At 32.0% G+C, this 13,282-nt stretch overlaps 1 protein-coding gene across 1 annotated transcript; it reads left to right on the top strand.

The window, feature by feature from the left end:
* Positions 1-10,384, top strand: LOC148621728 (uncharacterized). The gene is made up of 9 exons (XM_088576408.1): positions 1-1,284; positions 2,520-2,651; positions 3,402-3,488; positions 5,520-5,651; positions 6,141-6,279; positions 6,894-7,006; positions 7,497-7,608; positions 9,476-9,563; positions 10,241-10,384. Exons 1-9 carry the CDS (start codon positions 163-165, stop codon positions 10,362-10,364), a joined length of 2,049 nt encoding a protein of 682 aa, XP_088432534.1. The 5' UTR covers positions 1-162; the 3' UTR covers positions 10,365-10,384.
* The last annotated feature ends 2,898 nt before the right edge of the window (positions 10,385-13,282 follow it).

A 13,282-nucleotide genomic window follows, 5' to 3' on the forward strand; every position in this document is an offset into this window, starting at 1 on the left:
CTTGTCTTTAATTAGTGAGACAGGGAAACAAGATGGCTGCGCCCATTGGTACAAGTATCTGCTCAAAAGAAATCCTTATCTCTTGAAAATACATGTCACGTCAAACAACCGATCGTTTTTTACTTTAAACGTTGAGTACACGGTTATAAAACAGTAATTGTAATGTACAATAGACAGGAACAAGGCGGAGGGTATGGAAGTCGCGGTACTCGTTTCCCAACGGCAAATTATGGTCAAAAACAAAACTTTCAAGGAAGATACCAAAGAAACGACTTCATTCAAAGAAATCCAAATAGTTTCAGACAAAATATGCAATATACACAGCCTCCAAGAGCAACCACCAACCCTGTTCCTCATTTTCAACAACAGTCTATGGATATGTGTGGTTCTGTAGCACAAGCTAATTCTTCCATGCCTCCTACTCCTAGCACTAGCAGTAGTCTACCAGTACCAAGTTGTAGATTAAGTGCTAGTGTTGATATACCTAATAAATTTGAATGGCCAAATGAGCAATCAGGTGTTATAAGTGGTGGTCAAAAGTTCTACAACCAACAGAGTCAAAGACTTCCCACAAATATTGAAAGTAAAATTCCATGGTCATCACAAGATAAGAACTATCAAAAAGCTGATAAAAGTAATAATGGTGACAACTTTTTTTTAAAGGTGCATGAAGGTGTACTGTCAGGAGCCATGAAAACAGGCATCCAGATTCCTGGTTTGGATGTTTCGGACTCACAAGAAGATATTTCTTCTCATAGTGATCATAATGAATTAAATTTTGGAACCAACACACTCCAGCGTCCACCTGCTTTTGATGGTTCTATGCAAGGGTTCCCTATAAGTAGTAATTGTCATTTTTTTTCCACACCTCCAACTTCTGAATGTAGTTATACTTTTATGAACCAAAGAAATCAACAGCAACATGCTACTCCTCAGTTCATAGGTAGGCCACCTAGTATAATGCAGCATCAAAATCAACATTTTCGACAAAATCCCGGTATTCGTCCACCTCATGTACCACCTAGTTCATTTATCAATGTGGAGAGTAGGCCACCACCGTCAAATATACATGTACCAAATCAATTCTTCCACCAACAATCACTTCAACTTGATCCTCAGACACTTCACAACAGTTGTCATAATCAACAACAATCTGATGGCTCTTCAGTTGATAAAGTTGAAACTTCAAGAAAAGAGAAAGACTTACAGTGGATAAATGACTGGCTCAAACATAGGAGGCTGAAAAAGAAGCAAGATGCTTGTATATCTACTGGCTCCTCTGGTGTAAGTACATTGTACATGTAAATGTACATAAATGCATTTTTGTAACTACATTTACATTGTATTTACATTCTGTAAAAAAATACGAAATGTACATGTACATATTCCTCTGTTAGTGTTAGTAAAAAATTTTGCATTATCCAGTCCACATGTCACGAGAGCAAAGATCTATACTATTAATGTGTGGCTTATGTATTTGATAGGTCTTTTTGAATACTTTTTAATCAGCCATATTCAATATCTACTACATACATGTATATGAACCATTGGTTTTGTGACTTCCTTTTCATTGAATGTCCATTTTTTAATAATCATTTAACATTTATTATCACAAGCACTTACACATATACATGTACATTGTATTATGTACATGCATGACTGAAGAAGAATATACAAGTATATTCCTCAGCATGTCCATTCATGTCCTGCAGTACATGAATGGACATGCAGGTCAAAATGTTCATGCATATCCATTTTAAAATATTCTATTTTTATTTTAATCTTTGAATTTCTGGTCTTCCATACTGTTCATTTTGAAAATTTGTCAAAATGTCAATATCTTAGAATAAAATTAATTTACATCAAAAGTGGAAGTGAAATAATCTTAAGTATGTCTGGTAATTTGATTGCCTGCATTTAAGCTCAATGTCCAATCAGGGAAGTTGCATGTATTTTTTATTCAACTTTCATTGTTTTTTACATGTATCAAATTAAGCATAGACCACAAAACAACATTACAAAACATATTACAATACATATACAAAGTACCTATTATAGTTCTACAGTATCCCCATAAAAAAAAAATACAAACTAATAATTCTTACCCCCAAAAATAAACTATGCACCCCAAATTCAAAGGTCAGGGAACAAACCCAGATTGAAAAACTAGTGGGCATGCTCATTCCTATCCACATGACTAATAATATTTAAGTACAGTAATAATTGAATTTTGATTCTGGGTCTGAAGTTGTTTAATACATGTGCCTCAGACACATTTAGAAACTTCGGGGATTTGATTACATGATACTGTAGTATGATGAAGAACTAACATTGAGAACTTTAAATAGAATTACAAAAACATCTAACACTAGGCAAATAAGATGGTTAATTTAAAAACCTTTTGTAATTTTCAAGAATTTTGCTTGAAAGCTATAGACTTACATGTATGTTGCTTATCAAAGGTTTAATCACCATAAATTGTGAAAATGTACATGTACATGTATTTGTTTTTATTTTAGATATGTGATGCTCAAGAGAAGATAAAAAGAATGATGTTTTTAATGGCATCATTACAAAAGCAGATCAAAGTTTTATCATCTTGTGACCAGGATCAATTTGATGATGAAATGAAAGCCTCAAACAAAATCAGAGTAAGACCAGTTTTATAGGAATAAGTAACAAAATCATTATTTAACAAAATTATTTTTATCTAGCCATGTTTCTTGAATGCAAAAATCTTGATTATGTTTTATATTTTTTACATACATGTACTGTTAACCAAGAAATTGGGACTATTTACCTCAATGGCATGTCAAAAAGTACACAAAAATACATTCACAATCATGTTAAAGATTTTTATACTGTAATCATCTGTTTTTTTAAGTAACCAAAATGCATTGACAGTATATTAATTGATGATATACTGTCTTTGGTAGTATACTTGTATAACACATAACACTTTGGTTGTGCCTACTTTTCTTCTATTGCATGAACTACTTATTTATCGTATTGTCACTGTCGGGCCACTAGTGGGGCCAAAAAGCAATAAACATGCCTTATAAAATTGTCCTTGATTTAAAAAGTGATTAGGATTCCAGCGTAAGGACTATAACAGTATATTTGACTAGAAATTGAAACAATATACAAATTTCGCATGAATCAGAAAAGAGCACTCTGTAAACCTAGCGTTAAACCCGATTCTATACCTCATCCGTACATGTATATTTTTTTTTCAAGTCAATAAACTGTTATTGTCTATGAGGAATGTATAGAGTTTGCTACAATTTGATTCACAATAAATGATGAAAATGTACACGCATATGTTTTAAAATTTTTGCTTGTTTTACTCTTGCATATAACTGGTATTTCAAAACTTGATTTTGATGTAAATGTATCTATAGGAAGAGATGGACAGTATTAGAAAACATTTGAAGGCTATTGATACAGCAGAGTTACAGAAGAAGATTCTGCTACGAAAACAGAAAAGGGTTTGTTTTATAATAGATTATAAATAGTTTTTACATGTCGTGTCTATGAATTAGAATATCTTTTACTTTATTTTCTCTTTATTATGACCATTTAAATCCATTTTTACCAGAGGTAGTAAGTTGAGTATGACATTGGCTATGAATTCTCCATCTCCTGCTCTCCTTCAGTTGTAAATCTAAAAAAATCACATTTATGGATGAATTACTTCGTTGAATTTTTTTTTATAATTGTGTTGTATTTTTTAAACATTACTCATATTATTACACAAAATATACTTCCATTAAGTAAATCTGTCAACAAAAAAATTTGAAATCACAATTTATAGCATACAGTGCAACCTCTAGAATCCAGACCATGAAAAAAAAAACAGTCTACACTAGACACTTTTTTAAAATCCCTTTGTGTAAGTTAAAATATATTTAGGACCCAAGTGAACCGAACCGCTGTGTAAACAACATATTCTACAGTCCAGAAAAGGGGGGTTAAGACAGGTTTTACTGTAATTTGGAAATACATGTAAGTACATGTATGTATTTTATCATTCCTCATGAACTTTTTTTTGGGAAAACAATGTTGGTACTGAACTTAGATGTACTTAAGACTGGCTACAATACATGTGTTAAAAAATAGAAAATTATCAACATTTTTACTTATTATTATTTTCAGTATGTGAGGAACATAAAAGATATAACTTACCTGAATGAATATATCCTTTAGAATAATTTTATCCTTTAAACATCACATATAAGTATACAAAATGTGATGCATTCATTCAACTTTCAATGTCAAACTACTTTTTTGTCATTGAAATTTCAAATGTCCATAAAGCGTAATAATTTAGTGGAGCCAAACCTGAGTGTAATGGTCATTTATTGGTTTTACAAAATATTTGCTTACACCATGTTAATATTGGGTTAGATTTTGTTCCAACTCTTGTTGATGTGTAACTTTTAACAAATATAAAATGTACATATCATGTATGATGCTGCAAAGTGAAAAGCTGCACAATCTAATTAATTTATGCTTGATCATGATTTGCCCCACTGTCCTTGTCCTATGCTCAGTATAGTACAAGTGTGTGAGTCGTAATAGCTGATTTTAATTAGGTTGCAGGTTACAGTTTTGGTGTGGGGCAAACATTCCTCCAGGTTATAGTTTTGGTGTGGGGCAAACATTCCTCCAGGTTATAGTTTTCGGGGCAAACATTCCTCCAAGTAAATGTGGGTATCAGATAGTTTATCTTCTATCATTTTTTACCTACATCACCAATGGTGACAGCAGCTCTATTAGCTAACTCCACTACATCTGTGTGTCTGTTCATCCTTTATTTTAATGGGTACTCTCTTTGTGTAATCTTTAACTCAAAAAGTATTTAGGCAATATCGTTCGAACTTTGCACAGTGATTATATACATATACATATTGAAGATGTGCATCTCATATTATTGAAAAATTTAATTAATTTTTACTTATATTTAAAGCATGTTGAAATTAGCCATATTTTCTGCTATGTATGCTATTATTAGGACAATGTACATGGGAATTTGTTACCCACAATGTACATTTGTAGTTGGTGTTTAAATACATGTACATATTGAAGACACTTATGTGCTGACAAATATATGATGGTGATGCAGGTCCAGACATGTATTGGTCTTGTTAACTTGAACCCTTTGGTGTTCATGTATAAGTATGTTAATACATTGTCAGTAACTATAATTTATTTATATAACAGTGTTACAGATGGATATGTAATGGAAGTTTTTTTTTTTCTTTATTCTGTTGTGTTATTGCAACGGTATTAGAGGTAAAAAAAATTGCCATTTTGAACAGAAAATATAATCATAGTCTTTTACTCACAGAGTTCTATTTTTTAGAGGAAAAAACAAATTTGTATGACAAATTATACTGATCACATGATAAGAAGTAAGACATACTCATTTAAATACAAAGTCATAAGACAATGAGTTTATTAGTAGCATGACCACAATTTCTAATGCTACATGTACATGTATTTTTTTCTAATTGTAGGAAAGGTTGAAACGACAGAAACAAGCTAGGTATGAAGCTAAACAGAAAGACATGGGAAGCAGAGAACAGCTTCACAGACAGATTGACAGTAGATTGAAAGTTCTACACGATAGAGAAAAGGAAAAAATACAGGTTATATTTGATTGCTTGAAAAACTGAAGTAAAATGTTAAATATGTGTGCCACTTGTTCACCATTACACTAGTCTTTTACTTTATTCAAAATGTTGTATTCACTACTATAGTAAAAGAAATCTTTAAATGTCATGTTAAATTATACCAGATAATTCAAAATAATTGAAAAAATGCAGTAATTTGCAATTGCTGGTACTTTGCTCTATTTTATTAAGTCTCACCTGTTTGATTGTGCATTTTAACTTGTTTTTGCAGCTCATTGAGTAATATAAAAGATCTATTTAATCATTTAATAATCATATTGTGAACATAAAACAGTTTCTAGCCAACTTGTTAAATTTGTGTAGGCTAATTATAAGTAGATAAGTTTGGATGATTCACTAGATAATACCATATTAATAAATCCCATATTTAAATATTTACAAATTTTTTTTTTCACAATTTATATGCATTAAAATTATAAGGGAACACTTTTTTTATACATTTAGGAAAAAGAAGTGAAGAAGAATGCAGACATTATACTGTGTGAAGTTAGAAAGAAAACACAAGATGTTACTCGATCTATAGACCTACTTAAAAATCTTTCAAAGCTGAGGAAGCTCAGAAAAGATAGACTTAATAATCAAGGTATACTTTAGGGTTTTAAATTAGTATAGTTGTCATTTTAAGAAAATTGATTATTTAGATAATCAGAATGAAATATTTATACAATATAATACGTAGAGGGCATTATGGTGATAAATTGACTGCCCAAGGGACAGTAAAATTGCCTGAAATATTGATAATGTCTACAAGCAAAAGCAAGGTTGTTATCAGTATTAGTCATTGTATCAATAATAATTGGATAATTAATTGGCAAGATTGAATAACCAAAATATTATCATGGAGTGTTGAAGAATGCCTAAATTTTATGAGTGAGCAGAACTTGTTCCATGCAAAAGTTAAATCTTCAAGTGTTCTTGGCACAAGTGATCATATTTTGGTTATTAACAATAACCAATTGATTATCCTATTTATTATATAGGTTTTTTTCATATTATATCAAAATTTACAATATTAGTTTTAAATTCTATTTGTGGGATTGATATCAAAGTTGTGACATATTGGGGGAGAAAGTCTGAGAGTAAAAATTAGAATTTCCAAATTTATTTCACAGTGTGAATTATCGAAATTTAATACACTGGGAACATTCAATAAAACACTGCTATCTGTGTAATAATTATTGATATATTGTTTAACAGGAGTGCATACTAAACCAGAATGTGATGGTAGTTTCACTGATAAGATAGATGAATGTTTAGAGACCCTGAAAAAACAGAAAAAAGTTTATGATGCTGAGAACAAAGCTCTGAGGGTATGTGGTGCTTGGAATTGATACAAAAAAAAAAATCATGATTAACATTATTAGTAATACATAATGATGGTAATAATTAGTACTGGTGGCTAATGAATTTAGGTGATAATTGTATAAAATTTGAATGAGCAATTGTTATATTGTGAAAAATAACTTGCTTTTGAAGCATGTGGTCTAGGATTATTACACCCTATCTTGACATTGGGAAATCTGTTACAGAAAAGGGTAATGGACTGTTTGATGGAGAAGGGGACTTCAATATACTCACAGTCCCCCACCCTAACCAGTGTGGTATAATATGATATTTTTACTGGTGTGTTGAACAATGTAAATTTAATAGCATCTTAGTGTTACTAAAGTTGCAATGCTAGAAGGCTATACCAGATAATATTTAATTTCAATGGCCTTTTAATGTTTGTGGTGTGTCAGAGATATGAAATTACTTTCCTTAATATTTTCATACTTTCTTCTCTATTGCCTTGGGTTACAGGTGATGATGGAAACTGAACAAGAAGAGAACAAAGAAAAAGAAAGATTCCAGTTACAGAACAAAGAGAACAAAGAAAGAAAGAAAGTAGATAGAATGCTGTTTGGAGAAGATGGTAAATATACCTTTACTATATATGAAATACTGCTGATTTTAATCAGCTATTGGTTGATTGTACACAATACAAGTGTAGTACTTTATTCTTCCGTGTATACCACACACATTTTTCATTTTTTTCTTTGTTCCAGAAGGGTGTGCATGGTATACATCAAAACAATGAGTTTTTAGATTTTTTCAGGAAACATAATTTTCGGGAATCTGAACCGAAGTTGTCAACAGAGGCAACATCGAGCCATTTTGAGAACAGTTTTATGTGAATTAAACAAATAAAGTTTTCCTGCTATATAAAGGTTGTTTTATCCATCAATGCTGTTTTCTTGCATTTCATAGTTTGTTTAACAATACACAAGCTTGGCAAATTAAAACATCTTCTTTTATAAATGGTTGGTGTTGACGCCATTATTTTAGTGAAATACCTGATTTGCATACAAACAGGAAATGTAAACATTTTAGCCGACTCCTTAAATGGATCCAATACATTGCAGTATTTTAATCAATTGCTTGCAAAGGTGCAGGGAAACATAAAAAAATACTTTTATTTAAAAGATTAATGATGAAAGGATACACATTTCAGGGAATTTACCGGAATCCTTTAATCTCAATGTGGTCTTCTGCTGGTGATTTTTCCTTGCTACTCAGTGGGTGTTTTTCACGGAATCTAACTTTTTTCAATGATCTTCCTTGCCAAGAAGGGGATGTGTGGTATCAGGGACGATTTTCTTCCTTTTTTTAATGACTTCTGCTTTTTCAAATCTGGATTTTACCATAACAATTCTTTTTTATTGTATATTTACTTCCGATTTTGCCAATTTCTGCTTTGTTTTGTTGACCTTGTAAAATCATCTCTGGTGGTATTCACAAATGCACGTTATACACAGAAGAACACGGTAGTAAGTTTTATAGCCTGCCACTTGATGTGGCAAAGATATTATGTGATACGCATAGAAAAGTTTTGTGTCTGTCTGTCCGTACATTCATCCCTAACAGTTTCTGAATGATAACATAAAATTTGATCAATAAATTTTCCGTGTTGTTTAATAAGTATATATAAAATATAGGTTACGTTCAAAGTTCAACAAAATCCAAAGTGCAGTTTTTGAGTTAGACCATTTTGAACATAGTGGCTTCTTCCTTTTTAATGCCCTATTTTTGAAGAATCAGTTTATATATGGAAACATTCTTATTGTATGAAGTTGGTATTTGACTATCATGGAGGAGTCACGAAGAAAATACACCAATAAAAGTGTACAATTTAAGCCTCTCCTTGACAAAGTGATTTCATATTTGATATGTATCTTTATCGTGGTTTTTTAAAAAAATATTTTACCATATTATTGGTACTGTCACAATCTGAAATTAATTTTTCAACATCACACACACTGCCCACAGAGCGATTGGGTTGTGTGCCCCAGGTGGTGGAATGGGGTACCTCTGGCATGTTACATGCTGGGATTGTCAGGCCATAATATGAAAATCCTGACCGCAAACCATAGAGGTACCCACTGTTGGAGAAGTTGCCACATTCCCTGCACATTAAAGAACCCTTTTATGGTATTCTGTCAGAGTAGGAACCATTGGGCTCGGCCATAGGAGGCTAAATTGCCAGAACCTATCCACCTCTCCCTATTTCCATTGGCAATCAAAATTTCTTAACCCTATTATCTTTGTGTCCTGTTCCATTTTTTCATTTCATCATCATTTCATGTTCTTTTTATCACCCATTTAATGTTCATTGCCTGAATATAGCTGAAATATTGCTGTTTAAAAAAAAAGAAAATGTCCATTGCAGTTGTTTGTTTAAAATTCATTTTGGGCTGTTTGTGGAATATTTATCTAACAAGAATTATTATTATTTTTTTCAGAGCCCCTGAATCCTGGTGATCCAATGTTTCTGTTCAGACAGTATTATGATCAAGCCAGGTCAAATATTGATTCACTAATTCAGACCAGGTAAAGATCTGTCAAGTCTATTTCAGGCCTTAATCTAATCTTAGATTTAAATGACACTACATGCACTTCTATGAATATGTATGTTAGTCTTTAATTTATGACCAATGGTATCAGCTTTGTTAAAAAGTTTATGGAAGCTTGAGTGGTTCAGGCAATATTTAAAATGAATAATTTCATAGATATCAAGATGAATGCATTGCATATGAACATTGGTTAGCTAGGTCAGTACTAAAAAAGCTTTTCTTGTTTGCATGGGTAGACTTCCTTTTGATAAATCCAAATTGAACCTAAAAAGGTATATTTTTCATATCCTGATCGACAGATTTTGATACTGGTACATTAAAATATTATTTTTAGAAAATACTACAAAGAAACTTTGTATGTTTATCATCTAGGTATTGTGATTTAATACAGTAAAGTAGTGAATTATTCTTAGGGGGTAAATTTGACATGTTTTATTGGCTTGTCAGAAAATGGCAAAATAAATTCAACAAAATATCAACTCCAGGTGTAAGTACGTTTTTGCCTCAGAATTCCCATGTTTTACACCCCTGAAATAATCCGCCACATTGTAAAACAAATAACTGCCAAAAAAGTACTACACAACATAACATGTGTTGCTCTGTACTTGTGATGTCATTACCATACAATCAGTCAATTGTTTTTTTTATTTGCAGGTGTGATTGGGACAGATACATCGTACCTGAAGGTACTCCATGTGCTAGTAGGATACCAGATGGATTTGTTGTTCCTGTAGATCCTACTAGTGAGGTCTGGGCATCTAGATTAAAGGACATTTGAAAAATAAATAAATAAAAATATGTTATGTTTATTATTTGTGTACAATTTCAAGAATACACTGAGCTCAGTATCAAACAGGCTTTACCTTACATCATGAAGTTTTATGCATAAACAAGTGAATTACATTTCTACATGTCAGTACAATAGGCATCAACTACCTACTAAATTGTCAAAATAGGCAATACAGTGAAACATGTCTAAACTGAACCCTGAATAACCCAAAAACTTATATAAACCAGTCACTCTTTGTATAAAAAGTTCCTATACAGTAATTTAAATATATTTTAAAACTAGGTAAACTGATCACCTGTTCAAACTGAACAATTTTTAGTTCTAAAGGGGTCAATTGAGAATGGCTTCACTGCATTTTAGTCATGAAAAATGTTTAGCAATACTCCAAATAAACACAATTTGTTACTGTTTGTAGTTAAAGCTTATTCAGCCCATTAATCTGTGGTCTACCTTTTTCTTTGCAACAAAAACTGTCAAGAAAGGGGATAGATTGAAACATACGTCCCAGAAATTTACTAAGTACTGTAGTATATGCAGTAGAAGGCAAAAACACAGACCATCTCAGTTTAAACGAATTTGTGCTATACCATAGTATAAACGGAAGGAAAGTACAAGTTGGTCAATACCATGTGACTCTATGAAGAAATATACTTTAATGAAAGAGATTTTATCATACCAGTACATAGCAGCACAGAAAGTACTGTGACGATAGTCAATAAACAGTAGTATTAACAGTGTTTAGATGATTTAAGACTCACACAGACCTATTTGCGTAAAAAAAACAGAAGAAGACAAAGCAACTATTTTATCTGTCATGTGACTCCAACCTACCTGGCATCATCTGCGTGAAGACCTCTTTTATTAGCAGTGATTATTCCGATATCTCAACGTTCATTGGACACAGTAATGAAAAGAATGTTAACAACATCCTAAATATTTATGCTACAACCAGACAGTCACTTGTCATTATAAATTCTAATCCAATGTCAGTGACGTCCCTGATTTTGTCTTCAGATTTATTCTACCAATTATAAAAATCCCCAGCAGTAAAAATAGTCTGACTTAAAATGTGTGTTACTGAAGAGTTGGAATTAAAAATATTGGATCTGTATAAATCAACACAACCGCACAGCAGACAACATTGAGCTCTTAGATGACAGTATAACAGAATGCTACCCAAAGCATCTACAAATGCGGGGGGGGCCCCGCCCCCCCCCCAAAAAAAAAAAAAAAAAAAAAAAAAAAAAAAAAAAAAAAAAAAAAAAAAAAAAAAAAAACTTGTACTGAATAAGGGTACTAACAACAAAATTACCGAACACCAATCCAATCCATAATCAAGTCAAGTCCAAAACAAATATGCCAAAATATATATTACACCAACAGGGGGCAACCACAATGGTCCTGACTTGGTACAGGAATTTCGAACGAAATAGTGGGTTAAATCTAGGTTTTACAGCGCGCTAGACCTCCCTCTTTCATTGAGGCGTAAATAAACCGGTGGTTATTAAATAGGTTTTGTATGCCATTGCGTTATAATTGGTAAATCAGCAGTAACATCAGCTCTAAGAAAAAAAAAGACAACCATTGCTTATCATTTTAAGAGGAAATTGAATAATGTTCAACCATGAACTGATAATTAAAAAAGAATTTGGTAAGAGGCCGTTCGAGACACATTTGCTCATACTTCTGATTCAGGAGTCTCGAGTCTCTTACGCAGATGTTTATGGCGTTCAAGGAAATCAGAGTAATTAGTACTTGCTATAGCAATAGTAAAATATTAACACCATATGCAGGAGATAAAGATATATTGCTGCACAGGAAATGAAAATTTTTAATGTTAAAACCTGTCTGTTTTATCATAAATCTTAGTGGTGAGATGGCCACTATTGTCAAATTCGAGATATAGATCCAAAATAGATGTAGAACAAGCTGTTTCTGTAGTCCCCTTTATCTCGAGCTCTGGTGGATATATTGAAGGTAACCATTTACCAAAAGAAGGATTGTTAATAGAAAAAAATCATCGATGTATTTGTATATCAAAATAAATTATTGGACATCTTTTATATTTTTATTGTTTTCAAAGGAATAGATTTTTTAAGGTTAAAAAAAAGAACAAGGATTATATAATAACTACTTAGCTTAAAAAGAAGGCCAACGTTCAGAAAGTATGACGCAAAGGCACACAACATTTATGTTAAATACATAATTCATACACAGTAACAAAACCCAAATTAAGAGTCTACCTTTCAACGATTACATAAACAGAAATTTGACATCAATGGCATCTCAACCGAAGGGACATCGTATGACCTAAAACAACCATAAACAAATCTATTTAGCAATGTCTTTAATAAGAAAGATATTTCCAATATGCAATATCTAAGAACCAAATGCAATCAAGAAATGGGATTTTATGAAACACCAATAAGCTGTTGAAAAACTGCTATAGTACCTATAATAATAATTACATAAACCCAAGGACCTAACAACATCCCAACCAATTTTTTAAAAGACATATAGACAATTAAAATAGCACATTAATTAAACAACCTTATCCGGCTTAGGTACTGTATCAACATGACCGGAAGCAATTCGTCACGGGGTATCTTTTGTTATGTGTTCATCTATTTCACAAACAAGTCGTAACCATCTAAATCTAGACATCATGAATGTACATTCAGACTCAACATGATGATCCTGTGAGTTGCAGCTACAAAATACCTGGTATTTCACAGTTAAAAGTCTTACTGTCAGCTGGAAGTATGGCAGAGAACAAATAGATGCTATGTTGATAGACTTCAACAAACCGTTAATCTTAGATCCTCATCAGCATCTTCTCAAGATTGACAACATTGCGGTGAAGATCTAACACTTTTTACATAAAAAAGCCATCTCCGGAGTACTAA

The sequence above is a fragment of the Perna viridis genome, chromosome 3, assembly GCF_037379345.1.
Source record: "Perna viridis isolate PV_CMFRI_1.1 ecotype Kerala chromosome 3, ASM3737934v1, whole genome shotgun sequence".
NCBI lineage: Eukaryota > Metazoa > Mollusca > Bivalvia > Mytilida > Mytilidae > Perna > Perna viridis.